Below are 18,358 nucleotides of genomic sequence, written 5' to 3'. Positions count from 1 at the left end.
TCTGAGTGGCTGCCTCCTCTGGCTGGAGTTTATGGTTCAGGGAGTGTCTTTGTCCACGTGTCCCTGTGCAAGGCTATAGGGTTTCCTAGACCCCGGAAGAATGGCCAGTGGGCAGTCGCTGGTGTGTTACACCTGGATGGCACCTGCACACTGAGAAGCATGTCCCAATTTGGGGGTCTGTTTGTGGGTCTCGGACACACATCCACACCTGTACATGAGTGGCCTTCTCCCCAATCCTCTCATTTCTCTCAGCCCTTTTTAACCCTATGTGTCCCACATCGCTTGTCCCCTCTCCCTGATTGTGCTGTGCCAGCACTTTGCTCCGTGCCTTGTGTCGGTGAAAAGAGTGGGTGTATCCAGCAGGCATTCTCCACCCACATGTGCCCCGAAGACACGGCTAGGGGTGTGCCCATGCCCTCCCCATTCAGAGAGAATCGCCACCTGAGATCATTAAAGGCCTGGTGCAGGTCTCGGACCCTCACGCAGTGAGCTCGGGGATGCTCTGACACCGCCCACCGTCTAGGGATCAACATCCAGTTCTGGGCTCCCTTCCCTGTGCAGCCCCCCATTCCGTCCCTGGCTGCCTCTTTACCTGAGGGTGCAGAGGAGCCCACTGGAGGAAACTGAGAAACTACAGGGAAGTTGGTTTGTGAGGTTCTGCTCTTCCCTCCTACGAAGAGCTGTGACCCCAGCAAACCCTCTTGAAGCAGACCTTTGTGATGGAAGCATTGATCCCCAGGCCCCGGGCTGAGACCACCTTCGCTGGCTATCTGCGTCAGCAGTGGGAGGAGGAGGAGGCTTTGGGACACTCGTCCACTTAGAGCCCCAGGGCCCACCTGGAATCCCACACAGATAGGCGGTTCTGGTGGGGGCGGGGACGCTGGGTGGGAGGCTTTTGCCCAGTAGAGGGTCCGAGAGGCATCCCCTTTTGCAGTGAACCATGTACTGCGAGGTGATGTGTGTGTGGCATTAGTGTGATGGGGCTTCTCAGTAGGATGAAAGGGGTCCAACCATAGGGCTTAGTGGAATCTGTCCTGATAGTAGACGTCCGTTCCCATCTGTCCCAGGGCTTTTGATCTCATCTACTCTATTGTAAGTAAATGCAAAATCTCAAAGACTTGCCTTCAAGCTTCTGGTGTGTGTGTGTGTGTGTGTGTGTGTGTACACCCGTGCACACACTCATGTCCTTCTGTGTCCGTCTTCAAGGTAAGATGAGTCAGTGCACAGGGCCAGTGAGCGGCACAGGTGTCTCTGCGTGTGGCTGTGATTCCTGCCTCCTGTCCACTGTGTGGTTCTCTCCACCGCCCAACCCAGCCCTGTGGTGCGTGAGACGGGGTATGCGACCATGTGTTTGGCTTTGATATTGGGGTCAGGTCCTCTTCTCTTTGTCCCCATGGCGTGCTGGGGCCAGTGCTTTGCCAGGCAGGGACAGGGTGTGAGCAGGAGTGGGGACCTGGCCGAGCTGTGAGCAGAGGAACAGAAGGAAGTGGAGCGTGAAGGGTGAGGCTTTAGAAGCACCCTCAGTCTCAGTGTCCCCACCACAACTGCTCATCGACCTGGGTCAGGGAGCAGTCGTACGGTCACGTGGTGGTGGTGGTTTGCCTGCCATTCGAGGGGAGGAGGCTGTCCACGTGGCGGTTTCGGGGTGGCTTTCACCGCACACACTGGCTCTGACACAGGTTCTAGAACCTAGACCCCAACTAAGACGCAGTTCTGTTGTGACGCACACGCTCAGCGGTTGTGGACAGAATGTCCCTTCTCATGTCCGCCTCCCAACCTTCCCTTTGACAGCCATTTTTTTCCTTTGACTCTTTTTAATCTGATTTTACCTGTAGAAAAATGGTGCTAGGAGCGCCCGCCCCAGAACAACGGCTGTCTCCCGTCAGAAGACTAGTCCTGCAGTCAGGGCTCCTTTGAACATATTAAGCACATGTGTGTGTGTGTGGGGGGGTGCACGTACATATTCATAGGTACACATGGGTTCTTACTCCTGGTTGAAATTCTCGTCCTGGTGCATTTGCGCATGTTGACAAGGGTAGCACCGCACCCTCCGAGGATGTGAACCCCCGCCCCCATCCCGGGAGCCCTGGGCCCGGCTCCCGCTGGCCTTCTCCCTCTCACCCCTTCTCCAGGCGTGACATTGGTCTTGGGCAAGGACGAGGTGCTGGACAACCTGCCCTGCAGCCCCAAATACTGAGGACAGTGGGAACCATATGTTATTTGGGTGATCAGAGGTGGGTGGCGCAGGAGGGGTACAGAGCAGGTGTTTGTCTGTCTTGAGGGTTGACCTGAGACAGCCATGAGGAGGGACGGGCAGATACAGTCTTGGGGACACCGTGCTAAAGTGCAAATGTGCTTTTTGGGAATGAGAACTCCGCCGAGGGAATGAAGGCAGCCATCGGCCAGGGCACTGTCTGGACTTGTACGCTCTGTCCCGCGCATGAGCCTGGATGCTGCAGCTGCCGGTGCCGGAGGGTGTGTGCACGTGTGTGCACATGTGTGTGTGTGCCTCGCTGCGTGTGGCTGGTGGGTAGTGGTGGCAGCAGCAGGCCCAGCTCTGTCACCAGCTGTCACTAGCTCTGTCCCAGCCCTGCAGGGCAATACTAGGACACACCCTTCACACCCTCTGTGGCTTTGCTTCTTCTCATGGGGGCAAGGGCTGGGTCCTCTGACTTGGTGGAGACTCACCAAGAACTTGCTGAGCCGTCCCTTGCCCTGACTCTCTTGTGGTAGCTCTGGGCCCTGCGAGGCCTGGGCATCTGCATTTGCCTCTCAGAACAGCAGGAAAGGAGGCTGGTCCCAGAGCCAGGGCCTGTACTGCTTCTGTCATTTCGTACCTGAAGTGTGGTGCCCACTGGGAACGCCCTCCTTGGCCCAGTGTTAATAGGAGTAGCATAGACCAAACCAGTATCTCTGTCACTCATCTCCCGTGGGTAACGCGACCCCCTCCAGACACCTGCCTCCTAGCTCCATGTCAAGGTGTTTTGGCGATAGTGTCAGCAGTTTTGCATAGTTTTAGAACAGGGGTCAGCAAACTATGGTTTCTAGAGCAAATCTGGCCCACTGTTTTTGTAAATAAAGTTTTATTGGAACATAGCCACGTCTATTTGTTTACATATTGTCTGGAAAGCCTAGAATAGTTACTGTCTGACCCCTTACAGGACAAGTTTCCAACCCCTGGCTTAGAAGGGACCTTAAACTTGATCTGTTCTGGCTCGACAGTCCAAGCACGTGGATTTTGGCCCAAAGACAGCGTCCATCTGCAGGACCAGGTGCAGTGACCAGGAAGACAGCTAACAATGATCTTTGTTCAGTATATGGAGCACGGTCTAGAAAATAAAAGCAAAAACAAAAGTGAAAATGCCAGTTGTACCAGGTCCTCTCAGGAACACTGTCTGAGTTGAGTCGTAGGTAAATGTGGGACGCCCATCTTATAGAGGAACAAGCAGAAGCTTGGAAAGCTAAGGGCTGGTCCTAGGGAGGGCCAGCATTTTGGTGCATGGGTTTCCCCCCCAGGATTGGAAGCCCCAGGAGCAGGGCTGGCGGACGAGAGTAGGCTGGAGATGAGCCCAGAGGAAGTGCCCTGCCAGGCAGCAGTCCCCAAGAAGGGGCTAGTGGGACTCCTGGGTACTACATAGAAGGGCTGATCACATTCAAAACTAGAGGGCAGGAGGGGGGCAGCTGGATGGTTTTGGTGACCCTGCACAGCAGGGAGGTGGCTAGGCGTGGACAGCAGGAAGGTGACGAGAAGGAAGTGTTGGCCTTAACCACGGCCTTGGCACAGGGTGGAGACCAGAAGGTGACAGGTGAGTCAGGAGAGGCCCTACGGTTGCCATGGCAACTGACCACCTAGGAGGTGATTTAGATGGCAGGGTGGCCCCGAAATAGCAGAGTGGGTAGCCCATGTCCCCTGGCTAGGCCCTGGGGTGCCCTTGTGAAGTCACCCTGTGATGCTGCAGACACCTTTACCTGCCCTCTCTCCACTCAAGGTCATGTGGTCCAGGTGCCCGAAGGGGCCCTCCCTCTCAGGTAGGTCCCAACATGGGGCCCAGTAGGGTAGGAGCTTAGCACAAGGGCCATTTACGTGGACTTGCTTGGCAACCGGACTCGGAGGCAGTGGAGTCTCAGAATGGGAAGAGCTTGTGGAGCTGGTCTGGACAAACAGATGGCCCACCCCGTGCGGTTACGCTCTTTTGTGATCACCCGTTCCGAGGCTGGACTGACCTTGCGGCCATGAGAGATCCCTTCCCACCTCTGTCATCTGCTTTCCTACTGCAGCCATCACAGCATTCCCTCTTCAGCAGAGATGATGTGCAGGGAGGGCCCTTAGTCTAACTCAGGGGTTGGTCGACTATAGCCCTGCCTGTTCTTGTCAGTAAAGTTTTATTGGAACTCAACCCTGCTCATTTATTTATGCACTGCATGTGGCTGCTTTTGAGCTTCAAGGCAGAGCTGAGTAGGTGCACGGAGACTGGCCAGTCCACAGTCCACAACATTTACTGTCTGGCCCTTTATGGAAAAAGCCTGCTGATGCCCGGTCAAGCTCAAGTAGGAGGTGTATGTGTCCAGGCCCAGGTTTGCTGGCCTGAGAGCGCCCTCCCTCCCTCCCTTTCTCACCCCCACCCCGTCGCCCCTTCCCCTTGGTCCACCTTGGACTTGCCCACTCCTCCCCCCGCCCCATCCTCCCTGTTACGGTCCTTCCTCATGTACCCATTTCTCTCCAAGTATTTTCAGTTACTGTGTTGGGAGGACTTCTCCCCACCGCCTTCCTGTCCCACCGTCCTCCTCCCCAGCTCTCCACCCCGGCCCCGCCTCCTCCTCACTTTTCTCACCTGTTCCCATGGGTCTGGTCGGGGTGCGTGGGGTCTTCCATGCCTTGAGATTCTGGGAGAGAGTCCTTCTTGCTCTGACAGTAGAGCCAACAAAAGGGCAGTGGCAGCTTTGTTCCTAGAAGCAGTAAAATGAACTCTCTTAGGAAGTTAATTTACTCCTCATCCTCCCAGAGAGCTGACCTGTGTCCCCACTGGGTCTTATACAGAGAGGTCGCTGGGCACCAGCCAGAAGGAGGTGTCCAGACAGAGATGGGTATGAATGCTTCTGACTCTGAGAACTGCCTCGGACCAGCCTTCCCCCAGCTCAGAAATATGCTCAAATGGAGGTTGGGGAGGCAGGAAAGAGGGGGGTCAGGGAAGGCTGCAGCCAGGCAGGCCAGTCTCTGCCATTACCAGGTCCACGTCTTCACACCGACAATCAGGCTCTCCCTGCCCTCGCGTGGCCTGGCAAGCAGCCACCAAAGTCATGGGGTGCCCCTTCAGCATGGCCATGGGGGAGTCCTGGATGCGTTCGTGGCTTTCGGGAGTCGATGGGACTGAAAGCTTGAATTTGGGGTTGTCCTGGGCAATCCAGGATGTGGGGGTCACGATATCCCCAGAACTTTCCTGACCCAGAGCAGTCCCTTCTTGCAGAGGGACACTTCAGCTCTGTACCGGCTTTGCGAACATTTGACACAAGGGGTCCTAGCCTGTCTTTGAAGAAAGGACTGCCTCAGAGAGTGAGGGAGCCTCCATTCCACACCAGAAAGGGGAGGGCGAGAAGCATGACCTGCCCACTGAGATAAGGGAATCTGAGGCCAAGTGTTCCCCCATGAGAACATTCGTTCTGCCCAGAGCCAGCCTCCAGGAGGCCTAAAGATAGCGTCTCATGGGGTGTCTTCCTAGGAGAAGGAGACTGCTGCAGGCCAGCTAGAAAACCCGAGGGACACAGCCCCGCTGCACATTCCACCCCCGTCCTGGCCCTTCTGGGCCCGGGGCTCCCCCCAGGCAGGACAGTGGTCCCAGGTTCCCAGATTTCCCTGCAGCCAGGCACTGCCCTCATCTCCCAGCAGGTGCTCTGTCTTCACTTCCATGTGGGAAAGCAATATGCCAATTGCAGAGGGGACCCTGCAGCCCCCACCCCAGGCGCCTTTGTATTCTCTTCGTCTCCTTAGAACAAGTGACCCGGTGATGCTTTTCCCAGAAGCCAGACGCCAATGGCCTCTCCTCCAGACCCCCTGCAGACTCATTTAGTTATGTTCATTTAGCCAGTAGCCTGCCTTCCCCCTTGTCTGGTTGGTCCTAGGACCCCGGCCGGCGCCCACACCGGGCAGCCAGGAATCCCTTCTGTGGGCTGAGGAGTGAGGCTCAGGAAACCAAAACGGCCTGTTCTTTTCCCTTGTCCACGGTGGGCCCCGAGGACAGGAATGGCAGGGGTGGTGAAAATCCCGTCAGCCCCATATTTCAGCCCCATCCTCCTTGGATATAACCCTCTTGGCACTGCCAATGGAGGTCATGGTACAGATGCAATGAGACCTCTCCACCCCATGGCCTCATCCTCCCTTATAGGAGCCAAGAGATGGTGAAGCCAGAGTAGGAATGAGGTGTCTTGGAGTCAGACTTCGTCCCTAGATGGGCTGCTGGAACTCGAGGAGCCGAACGTTGGCTTCTGTTTAAAGGAAAAAGTGGTGGTCGTCCAACTGTTGGTCCAGAACTACCTGGGGGTGGGGGGTGGGGTGAGAGTCTCTGTGCCCCCCTGACCCGAGCCCAGCCCAGGGGCCTTGAGAAGAATGTTGATGGCTATGCCAATCCAGGCAGGTTTGGGACATGGGACGTGCTGGGGAGCTTGCTGCCGTCCGTCTCAGGGACCACAGAGCCAAGAGCCCCTGAGGCCTTCTGACCAAATGCACTTGCAGACCTCAAGTTCAGCTTGCTGTCTACCCTGGGTTCCCTTCCCTGGCGTGAACCAGAGGTGGCCTATCTGGAACGGAGGAGAGGGGGAGCTGGAGTGGGCACCTCAGACAGCTTCTGCTGCCTGCCGGGGCATCCCCTTCTTTCCAAGCAGCCGGCATGGGAAGTAAGCCCCCTCTTGCTTTGACCAAGAAAGCTGCCCACTGCATGGGCTGATTTCAAGATCTGTGCCAACTTGGCCTTCTGCCCCGAGGAACCGTGATTAGGTATTTGGTACACCCAACAGAGTGAAGCAGAACGCCGGCCCCCAAGCCCACCTCTCCACGTGGAGTGCCGGGTGGGCGGTCTGTTTCCTTTGTGACAACATAGCCACGAGGACAGAGCCGGGTTTCCTTCTGTGCCAAGTCTCCGGCCTGCCCCGTATCAGGTGCAATGGGAGCCCAGAAGCCAGGCTGCTGGGTCGTGTCTGGGGTCGGCCTGTTTCTGCACCCCCCTGTGCTCCTAGCTAACTTTCTCCCCTTCTCCCTGCACCCCTGCTCACCCAGCTTCCTGTTTTTCTTTCCATCCATTAGGCAGCGCTGACCACTCCACCACTTGCAGAGGTCGCCTAGCTGCCTTCCTTCAGAGTTCCGTCTGGGCCTGAGCGGCAAACTGGAGCAGCGGCCCTGCGATTGATGCGTTTGCCTTGGGAGTTGGTGCCAAGGTGAAACGGAAGGCGAACATGGGTCAGAAGGTCACCGGAGGGATCAAAACTGTAGACATGAGGGACCCCACGTACCGGCCCTTGAAGCAGGAGCTGCAGGGCCTGGACTACTGCAAGCCCACCCGCCTGGACCTGCTGCTGGACATGCCCCCTGTGTCCTACGACGTCCAGCTGCTGCACTCGTGGAACAACAACGACCGCTCGCTCAATGTCTTCGTGAAGGAGGATGACAGGCTGATCTTTCACCGGCATCCGGTGGCCCAGAGCACGGACGCCATCAGGGGCAAAATCGGATACACGCGGGGGCTGCACGTGTGGCAGATCACGTGGGCCATGAGGCAGCGGGGCACACATGCCGTGGTGGGGGTGGCGACAGCCGACGCCCCCCTGCATTCCGTCGGGTATACAACCCTCGTGGGGAATAACCATGAGTCCTGGGGCTGGGACTTGGGGCGTAACCGGCTCTACCACGACGGCAAAAACCAACCCAGCAAAACGTACCCGGCCTTTCTGGAGCCGGACGAGACGTTCATTGTCCCCGACTCCTTCCTGGTGGCCCTGGACATGGACGACGGGACCCTGAGCTTCATTGTGGATGGACAGTACATGGGAGTGGCTTTTCGGGGACTCAAGGGCAAAAAGCTGTACCCTGTCGTGAGTGCTGTCTGGGGCCACTGTGAGATCCGCATGCGCTACTTGAACGGACTCGACCGTAAGTGTCCTCTGCGCTGTCCGACGTGGCACTGTCCCCAGACTCCCTGTGTCCCTGGGGTCCTGGCTGGGCCTGGCCAGAGGCTTACCCAGCCATTGGAATTAAAATGTCTTTGAGTGGACACCCCGGTGTATTCAGATCCTCAGAGGCAATGCTTGCCTGCCTCTGGTTAAGTGAAGAATTCTAGCTGGAGTCTGGCAGGTCACCTGGCAGCACCTCATGGGTGAATGAACGAGTGGATGGATGGATAGATGGGTGGGGGTGGGGAGTGGGGGGGTGAGTGAATGAATGCATGAATGAATGAATGAATTGATGGCCTTTGATAGATGTGGTTTGTTTCTGGTTGACCTGCCTTTCCTTTTGATCTGCAGTTGCCCAAAGTCTAGCTTAGTAGCCAGCGTATTATTGAGCTGGGGTCTGCGGCCTTGTGGGTACTAGGTCCTCTCACATAATTGAAAGCCAATGGTTTCTCTCTCTCATTAGACCAGTTTAGGGCTTTTCTCTCTTGGTGCTGGAGGCTTCTGCATGGGCTCCTTTGGGGCACAGTTTCCCAAGAGGGGCTTGATCAGTCGTGATGTCAGGAGACCTTTGGAGAGAACGTGGATTATAAACAGGCTGAGTCAGCAGCAGTTTCCACCTGTCCCTTTGTGAAAACAAGTGGCCTTTCTCAGACCATATGTGAAAATAACCTATGTGATGGCACTGTCCTGGTTTGGGAGGTGGAGGGCTTTGTGGCTGCCTGGCTGCGAGCCCATGGTGGCAGGATGTCGTGGGGGTCTGGGACTGGCCACCCCATGCTTGACCCTCACTCTTTCCTGGGTCCTTTCTACCATCTGCACATTCCACCATGAGAAAGTGGTGGGCCAGAAAGCTTTGTTCACCCATGTGCTAACCATCTTTGTGGGGCAGGTTTGACCTGGTACCCCAAGATCTAACCCCTGGCCCCCGAAGGTCAGACGGGGGGTGAGGCCCCTGCCAGGGGTCAGGAGCACAGATGCTTACTCGGACCTTGCAGTCTCCAAACCTTCGGGTTCGAGGGGAGCGGGGAATGCGCTTGGGAGTGGGTTGTTGAGAATTGCTCTGTGAGTGGACCCTGGGTAGAGGCTGGAAATACCCGTGGCCTGCGCCCACCTCGGACATTCTTGGTCAGTGATGAAGACTCCCCTCTCTCCACACCAGAGTCATATGCCAGACGTTGCTTCTCGCCTTCCCCAGTCCTGGTCAGACAAGAGTGGGCCCTGCTCTGCACAGCATTGACTTTGGAATATCCAGATGGGAAAACCCAAGAGGGTGGTACAGTGTCCTCAGCCCCCTGCACAGGTGGAGAGTAGGCTGAGGTGCCATATGTTAGGACCTCCACCCTCAGCCTGCTTCCTGACGTGTCAGTTCTATGCTAAGAGCATCTCATGTCCTGGAAGGGTCGTTCTGGCTGCTATACAGAAATGGACAGGAGGGGAAGAGGGACCACCAGGGAGGAGCTATGCCAGCTGTCTAGGGCAGAGGTGATGCGGGCGAGGGCCAGGGTGGGGAAGTGAAATTTGAAATGCTCACTCAACACACCAGATGGCTCTGCAAGTCTGGAGACAGGGTCTGGGACAGTGGTCAGAGGGGACTCCCCCTCAGCTGGATGGTGTTTAGAGCCATGACCCCTGGGTGAGGTCACCTATGGAGCGAGGGGTCAGTGGACTGAGGCTGAGCCCTGGGGCGTATCAGTGTTTAGAGGTTGGGTGCAGAGTGGCCATGGAGCTGGAGGGGAGAGTGGTGTCCTGGACACCAAGCAAAGAAAGCACTTCAAGAAGGACAAAGCGATGCCAGGTGGAGTACGTTGATGGCTGAGAATCGTCCATCAGCTTTGGCAATGAGGTGATCACTGGTGACCTTGACGACAGTCATCTGGGTGGGTGGGGTCAAAAGTCTGACGGAGTAGCTGGTTTAGAGAGAAGCAGGAAGGGTGGTGTGTTAGTTTCCTGGGGCTGCTGGAACAAATAACCACCAGCTGGGCGGCTCGAAACAACAGAAATGTATTCTCCCACAGTGCTGGAGGCCGGAAGTCCAAAATCAGGGTGTCGGCAGGGTCGTTTCCTTCTGAGGGCTCCAAGGAGAATCCGTCCCAGGCCTCCTCCTGGCTTCTGCTGGTTGCCAGCCATCCTTGGCTTGTATATGCATCCCTCATTCTCTGCCTCCATCATCACATGGCTTTCTGTGTCTCTCCTCTTCTTATAAGGACACCAGCCATTGGAGTCAGGGCCGCCCTACTCCAGTGTGACCTCATCTTAACTAATTACATCTGCAAAGACCCTATTTCCAATAGGGCCACATTCTGAAGTTCCAGGTGGTCCTGAATTTGGGAGGGGGATACTGTCCTCCCCCCGCCTTCAGATGTGGAGACAGCAAATACAGAGCATTCCCACAAGAGCTTCCCCTCCTCACAGCACTGTTTGGGAGGAGGATGAAAAAGCCCAGTGCTCACCTGGTGGGGCCCCTACAGGTGAGTTCAAAGGGGGCCTAGGTCCTCTGCCCACAAGGGTTTGCTTTACCTTCCAAGGCATCTGAGGAAGGAGGAATGTCACAGGGAGACCTGGTCTGGGGTCAAACCAGGAAGCAGGGCGTGACAGGCAGAAGCTCTGGCCAGGTCTGGCTAGGTACATCTCCTTGGTGTCAGGCCTGAACTGGGCTTTGCTTTCGCAGTCTTGGAGGTGGTTCTGACCCATGACTGCTCCGTGAGACGTCTGGGGAGTCAGCTGCACCTTCCTTCCCCACCCCAGCCTCCACTCCCTGACCTCAGCAGGGAGCAGCTGTTTATAGAGCGGGTCAGCTAAAGTCCCCTGGCCTGTGTGCCCTCCCTGGGTGCTGCAGTGGGCGTTTGGTTCTCCCAGCCCGCCTTCCCCTGCACACCAGGCGGACCCTCCTCCACAGAGTTCCTGCCCTGTGCTGGGGCCAAAGGTGGCAGGTTGTCAGTGTGTCCCTGTGTGACCTCCCCCACCGTCCAGCCAGCTGTGACCACAGACCACTTGTTCTGAGTCCTCCTCGGGGCTGTAGACGTCTGGGGTTGAGGCTGCAACGAGAGGGGTTGCTGTGTCGCCTTGCTCTTTCCTGGGGTGAAGGGATGGAGGTGGCCATTGCAGTGGGGAGACAGGGCCCAGGCCTGCCTGCCACCATCCCTGGAGACACAGAAGGAAAAGGCCTATTTGCAAGCAGGAAATGGGCCATTACCCAGGGGAGAGTCCCTGACCTGTGGGTCCCCTCAGTGCCCACTGGCAGCAGGCATCTTGACTAAGGGAGCATTTCCCCTGCAGCTTGGAATGTTCAAATTCTCTCTTTCATGGCTCTGAGACAAGTTTGGCGCAGTTTGTCATGATTGTGGGTTCAGGAAAGGCTTAGCTCTTTTCATCGGGAGCCTTTCAGCTTTGTGACCTCCTCCTGGTGTCTTCCTGTGTGCCTCACCCCGTGGCCCCTTCCTGCACCTCTCTTCCAGCTGGGCTCTGGGGGAAAGAGGCCGTGTGTGTGTGTGTGTGGGGGGGGGGTTCTAGACTCCATGCCCCCAAAAGGCTGGTCATATGGTGACAGCAGGCTCTCAGAGTTGGGGGCCAGGGCACCAAGGGTGCCCATGTTACCCAGCCAGGTGTCAGGCGTCCTTCCCCAGTTGGCAAAGACAAGGGACTACTGTTTCGTTTTACTTCCTTTTTGTAAGAACTGCTTAATGTAAAGGGAAATGCACGTACTCTGGCCGGGAGGGCTGTCCCACCATGTCTTGCTAGAATCCATTCAATGGAGCATGTTCACTGCCAGCTGCTGGCAGGAGTGAGCACGAGGCCAGTCACAGGGGCAGTGAAGGTGAGGGTGGGGCCATCACTGAATCCAGGGCGTGAGACATGGGTCCTTGACCTCACAGATTCGAAGTTGATTCATTTAGCCCATGAACTAGACACAGGCTCTGGACCTGAGTTGTGTTGCAAGTTCTCAGAGAACCTCAAGAACCATGGGCTGCAGTGCTGGGGCTGTGCATGTTCAAATAGGCCACCAGGTAACCGTTTCTCCTCAAAATGCTGAAGTTGGCACATGGGCTCGACCAGTTCCTCAGCTTCTGCTCCCATAAATAGCGCCTGATTCACTTCCTGATTTCTGTTCTGCACACTGGGCGCCACCCCCTCTTTCATTCATATAAACTATGTAAATGAGCGAGTGCCTCAGCTTCCCAGAGATGGCAGAGCCAGCAGCCAGGGGTCATCGGATAAACTGTGCCTCCTCTGGGCACTTCCTCAGCAGAATTTCAGTGGACACCCAGCCTTGTGGATGGAGCTGGATACAGAGCCTGCAGCCCTCAATCCAAAGTATTGAGGTGGGGGAGACCTTCAGGGTCCTGTTAGCGACCAACCAAAACCCCTGGGTCAAACGTTTTCCATGGCACAGTGCCCACGTCCATTTCTGTGGCTGGCGCATGCTAGGTCAGGCCAGCCTTTGAAAAGCAATCAGAGCATGGCCCGTGCATCATTTGGGTCCTACAGGATCAGCAGGGGGATGACCTTCTTCTGTACTTGAGGCACCTGAGAATAGACCCATACATGGGATGCCTGGGTGACCTGGGCCATCTTTTCGGCTCATACCACCCCACTGCAGCCGTCAGCTGCCAGTCCTGTCATCCATCTCGGAAGATCTCACATGTCCAAGGGACACTCCCTTCTGGTTGCATGAACCCTCCCAACTGGGTTATTCAGTGTGGTCCAAAGACGTTCAGGCAGAGGAAGTGCCCCCACACCACAGATGCTTTCAGCAGGGGTGGAAGAAGTAGCTGTAGATGTCTGCCCCGTTGGGTAAACTGCAAAGGGCTACTGGGAGCTGCTTCTTCACGCTGATGGAGAAAGAGCCAGACCCTAGAATTTGATGAGCCTGGGTGTATACCCACCTTCTAGCCCTTGGCTCTCAGACCTTGGACCCTGACTCTCACCTCCACCCAAGCCCGTTTCCCCATCTGAATGTTGGGGACTTCAGTGCCCACTAGGCATACGACAGGTGCTCCATAAGCCACAGCTGCTACAGGGGCTGTGATATTAAGTACATGAAATAAGGGAGCTGGACCCCGGCTTCTGCAGGCCTCTGCTGTTTAAAAACGTTTCTTCGTGAGGATATTCATGAGTTGAACTGAAACCCACTCAGCCAAGAGGGCATGATGGAAACTCCCCCTCAGCCCTCACTCCACAGTCTAGCAGGGCTCTCGAGCCACATTCAGTAGCTCTTGGTGCTTTTTCAAGTGTCTTCAGCAACCAGGGGAAGCCCCTCTGCCTCCCTGTGGGGGTGAGACACATCCTTGAGGGAGGAGGGGTTGGGGGAAGATGGAAGGGAGCCCCGAGTGGAGGGGAGGAAGTACCACTGAATCCTCCCAACTCGATCCCACAGAAGGGCCGCTCCTCAGTAGAGAGTTTTCTGGCCTTCAGGATCTCAGCTGGATGGGACTTTGGGGAGCATCTGGTCCAACACCTCATCTTACAGGTGGGGAAACTGAGGCCCGGGCAGAGGAGTGATATGCTGTGCAGGGTGGAAGTGAGAAGCCAGATCTGGGACCGCCCGGGCAGCACGCTTTATGACGAGGGAGACCCAAGGCTCTGCGAGCAGATGGGGTGAGCAGACAGGGAGAAACCCGGCCCTACTCACCAGCAGCCTGTGGAAACTTTGACCTTTAAGGACAGAAGGTCATTTCGTTCATGCTCCGTCTCCAGGAAAGGCCCCGTTTCAAAGCTTTCCGTGAAAAACATTTACCGCTTCAATTCTTGCTCCTATCATGGCCCACGGGAGATAAAGAGCAGTTGTTGGCCTTTTAAAGCCTGGAAGTTAGTAAATGCATTGTCAAACCTAAGATTTACTTTTTTTTTAAATCACAGGTGTGTTGGGATATAATCCACCTGCCCTACCATTCACCCCTTTAAAGGGTCTGACTCAGTACCATGTAGCCACACTTGTGCAACCACCACCACAATTGATTCAAAGCAAACCCATGTTCACTTACAGTCACTCCCCATTTCCCCCCACAACCCCAATCATAGGATTTGGTCTTCAATAATTGAGTTTTTAAATGTTATTTTCAATATTTTTGAGACACCGTGGGGAGTATTAAAGAACTTTAATCCAGTTTTTATTGGTGGAATGTGGTCTCAAGAGGAATGCTGGGATTTTTCTCCGTGTTTTGGTCTGACCTTGGTTTTGCTCACAAAAGAGCCCCAGAATGGAGGGGAGACCATGGGTGCAGACACAGATCCGTTCGTGTCAGCTGTCCAGAGCACTGTGGGGTGACCCCAGGTGGCTCCAGGTGTGCTCACCTGGACCTAGTTTTAGGGAAGAGAGCGAGGAAAAGTCCACTCTGGGAGGCGGGGTGAGCAGAGCCATGGGACCTTGGAGGAAATGATTTTCAGACTGCTTCTGGAGCTATGAGTTTATCTGAGCTTCCAGCTGCACAAGCTTCCCTTGCAGCAGGAAGACAGGTCCCGAGCCATCCGGGGACACACAGACACAGGTGCCCTTGCAGGCTGCAGCTAGAAGCCCCTCTCGAATCCAGGTGCTGAGTCAGCTCTGCCATGAGCTGGGCCCCGACTGCCTGGATTCGAATCCCAGCCTATGACCCGGGCACATTAGGTCCTCTGTGCACTTCAGTGCCTTCAGCTGTAAAATAAAGATGAGGACAGTACTGCAGGCAGTCGGGTTAACACAAAATGATTCCCTTCCTGAAAGTTTGTGTGGAGTCTGTTTCGGGGTGCATGCTGGGGACAGCTGTCTCCTGTGTGCCCCAGATGAACACGAGCTGAAGGCTGTTGCTTGTCCGGTGGGTAAGAGCAGGGACAGCCTGGGCTGGAATTCTAGCTTCCTCTCCTCCCAGCAGTGCGACCCTAGGCGTTATTTGGACCCTCTGTCCCTCAGTTTCCTCCTCTGTAAAATGGGATGCTGGTCATGGTATCTTCCTGTGATGATGAAATCCTAATAAGCCATTGTGAGGATTAAACGAATTAGTGTTTGCAGAGGGCTCACAAAGGTGCCTGGCCCAGAGTGGCTTTGCTGTGTTAGCTAGTCATAATTAACACTTTGTAAGCGGGCATTTTCCCGCCAAATCGCGTCGTAATGCGGGGCTTTTTTGACATTTTCTCGCCAAAATTAGACTTTCCGTAAAATATTCATATCTTTCGATCTATTTGATATTTTTCTATGAAACTTTCAGTGTTTTAGTTTAAAAAGAGGTCTCTATTTATTTACTTTGCAAAATTTTTGCCGGTTCCTACTAGAGGCGATATGACGAGTTTACTCGTTTCCCACAAACAATGTGTTAATTAATTTAAAACGTAAAATTACTCATTTATTGTCTGCATAGTAAAACTAATATTAATGATACTATTGCTGCTGTTGTTAGTGCTGTTTGGTGTAGAACTATCCAGAGCAGTACTCACCTGACGCTCTCTGTCTCCTTGGTTTCCCCAGCCGAGCCCCTGCCACTCATGGATCTGTGCCGCCGTTCCGTGCGCTTGGCCCTGGGGAAGGAGCGTCTGGGTGAGATCCACGCACTGCCGCTGCCTGCCTCCCTCAAGGCGTACCTCCTCTACCAGTGACGCTCTGCCCAGGACCGCCAGCACGACAGCCACGTGGTGCCAGCTCACCGAGCCACCGCCACACCCTGTGCCTTGGACGGGCGTCCGGGGCCACCAGAGGAAGGCCCTGCCCTCCTCTTTGTCCTCCCTGGCTGTTCCCCTTCCTGACATTGGTGGAAGTTCCCCGCATGGCACATCACAGCCCCTCTCTGGACAAAGACACAGAATAAACTCCTCAGAAGTGCGGCACTGAGCTCTGATCAGCTCTGTTCTCGGGGTGGCATGGGTACCCTGCCGGGAGGGGCCCTGGCACCGAGAGCAGATCCCAGGGGTGCTAAGAGGTGCTTAGATGAGAGGCCGTGCCTCGGAGATGCAGCTCAGGATGTCAGAAACACACCGTGGACACCGAGGCAGACCCCAGAACTGGGCCGTCCGCAGGCACACGAGCACCCAGCATCTGTCCTGGCTGCCAGTGCCCCCATCCCCTGTATTTATTCTTTTAACAATAACAAAAGCCATTTATTTATTCCATTTAGAAAGGGACCTTGTTTTGGTCACCTCTCTGGAGTGTTCTGTTGCTTTTATTCCACCTGCCACTCCCCGGCATGTGTGTGCCTCACCTGTCGTCCTCGCTGGGTCGTGTCTGTGGTGTGTCCACACCTGGGCACAGGTGTCTTTGTTTGACCTACAGTTTCCAGGGGGCTCTGCTCTGCGTTCCTGAGTGGGCCCCTCAGGGCACATTAGCCTCACATGCAGTATGAGTGTCCCAGGGGTCACGGCTCCATGGCTGTGAAAGCTCCCATGTCTCCACGTAGTTACACTTGGCCTCGTACATCTTTGCACGTGCTTTTATTTCTTTAGTCTTCCATGGGTTTTTAGGTGTGGGTTTGGTTTTGCTTTTGCCTTCCTAGCTGATTGTTTCCCACGTGTGTCCACAGAAGCTCTGAGGACCACCGAACGAAGACGGGCGGATGAGTGGGTCTCCGTCCCCTGAGACACCAAGGGCAGGGCAGGGTGGGGAAGACCAGAGTGGAGTCAGGCCGTCTAGTGCTGAGTTCATCGCAACCCCCTAGAGCCAGAGGGGCGGGGCGGGGTGGGGCGGGGCAGCCAGCGGGAGACGGACATGCCTCCCTGCCACAGCTCCCCCACGTAGCAGACCCCTGCACCCTGCCACCACATTTGCCATTTCTTTATCTTGAAGTCTGCTTTCTTAGAGTCTGATTTCAGTTCATTTCTGTACAGGTACAATAGATGACTTTATTTGTTTAAAATGTTTAATATATATGCATATATATTTGTCCGTAAGAATTATGTGTTAAACAGCTGCTGTAGGGTACCTTTAAAAAAAAAAAAGTCTTCCAATGGAGTATATTTTTTAAAGCACAAAATTGGTGCCAAGACTGGGTGAGGAATGTAACCTACCACCTTATTATTGTGAGGTGTTTTTTTTTGTTGTTGTTGTTTTCAGGAGGGGGAACCTTACCTGTAAGACTTTGAAAGATTTTCCTCTCTCCTCTTTCTGGGTGGGTCATATTCTGATGAATGTTGCACATGAGATGAGAGAGTTTCAAGTACACAGCCTTACCGCCTTGACCCAGCGCCTTCCGCAGACGCTGGATGAATCGCCCAGCTCTGTCATCTCTCTGCACCTCCCGCCCCCCCAGTTCCTTCTCTCAGCCCAGAGCCCTGTGGCCTGTACAGTTTTGAAACTCCCATTCTATTTTATGATGGTCGCTAATAGTCAATAACCTAATAAAGGAAAGTTTATTAAAATACAAAGCCACTTTTGAGTCCCTCTTTGTGCCTTAGGGGAAGGGAAAGAAGCATGCCCCCCCACCCAGCCAGCTCCACCACTCACGGCTTTCACCAGATAATGAGGTGATCCCCCCTGGCCCCTTGGCAGAGAGTGGGATGCCAGTCAGAGCCCCAGATGAGGAGGAGGATCCTGGAGGGCTGATCCTAGAACTCCCCACCCCATTTCGGAAGTCCTCTGAGCCTGCAGCCCAGACTAAGGGACTCGATGACCTAATAGAAAGGATTCCACACATCACTGTGCTCTAAAGCTTGAGTTGACAGTAGCTTTTCGGAGCAGGCTGTGAGCCCTTGTCCAGGCTCTGGGCATTTGGCAGAAGGAGCTGCTGCTTCATTCAACCTTGTGTCCCCAGAGCTAAGGGCAGTGACCTGATGAGTCTTTGCCAGCTGCTGTAGGCAGGGTCCCCACCCCACCCCCCTGGAGAGAAGACAGGAAATTCTGGCTTATTTAGAGGCTTGGTGAGTGATAAAGACAACAGTCAAGAAATTTACTAGATCTGATCACATGTCATGACTAGTTTCCAAAGAATTAACAAGAATGCATTCAGTTCCCTCTGGGCATTTTTAATTTTAAAGGCATGTCAGGATTTGGTGGTGCTGGGAAAAGTGCCCTGGTCTGAAGGCCCAAGACTCCGGGGACCAACGTCCCCTGTCCCTGTCTCCCAGCGCCTCCTGTCACTTTCCTCAGACCAGCTGCACCCGCGTCCCTGGGGAGGTGTTTGTTAAAATGCATGTTTCGGGGCCTGCTGGAGACGGATTGAATCAACATTTCTAGGGCCAGGCCCAGGAATTTGCTGTTTTCTCAAACTCCCCAAGTGACCTTGCCTAAGAGAGTCTGAAGACC

At 55.0% G+C, this 18,358-nt stretch overlaps 1 protein-coding gene across 1 annotated transcript in view; it reads left to right on the top strand.

Moving 5' to 3' along the window:
* SPSB1 (splA/ryanodine receptor domain and SOCS box containing 1) overlaps positions 1-17,481 on the top strand; it is a 65,232-nt gene extending 47,751 nt beyond the window's left edge. The window contains exons 2-3 of the mRNA XM_074334093.1: positions 7,295-8,137; positions 15,596-17,481. Coding sequence (XP_074190194.1) covers positions 7,444-8,137; positions 15,596-15,723 — 822 coding nt within the window. The 5' untranslated portion in view covers positions 7,295-7,443 and the 3' untranslated portion in view covers positions 15,724-17,481. The remainder of the gene's footprint in view (positions 1-7,294; positions 8,138-15,595) is intronic.
* The last annotated feature ends 877 nt before the right edge of the window (positions 17,482-18,358 follow it).

The sequence above is a fragment of the Rhinolophus sinicus genome, linkage group LG06, assembly GCF_036562045.2.
Source record: "Rhinolophus sinicus isolate RSC01 linkage group LG06, ASM3656204v1, whole genome shotgun sequence".
Taxonomy (NCBI): domain Eukaryota; kingdom Metazoa; phylum Chordata; class Mammalia; order Chiroptera; family Rhinolophidae; genus Rhinolophus; species Rhinolophus sinicus.
Note: the sequence above shows the minus strand (reverse complement) of the source record. Positions and strands in the feature narration are given on the sequence as shown.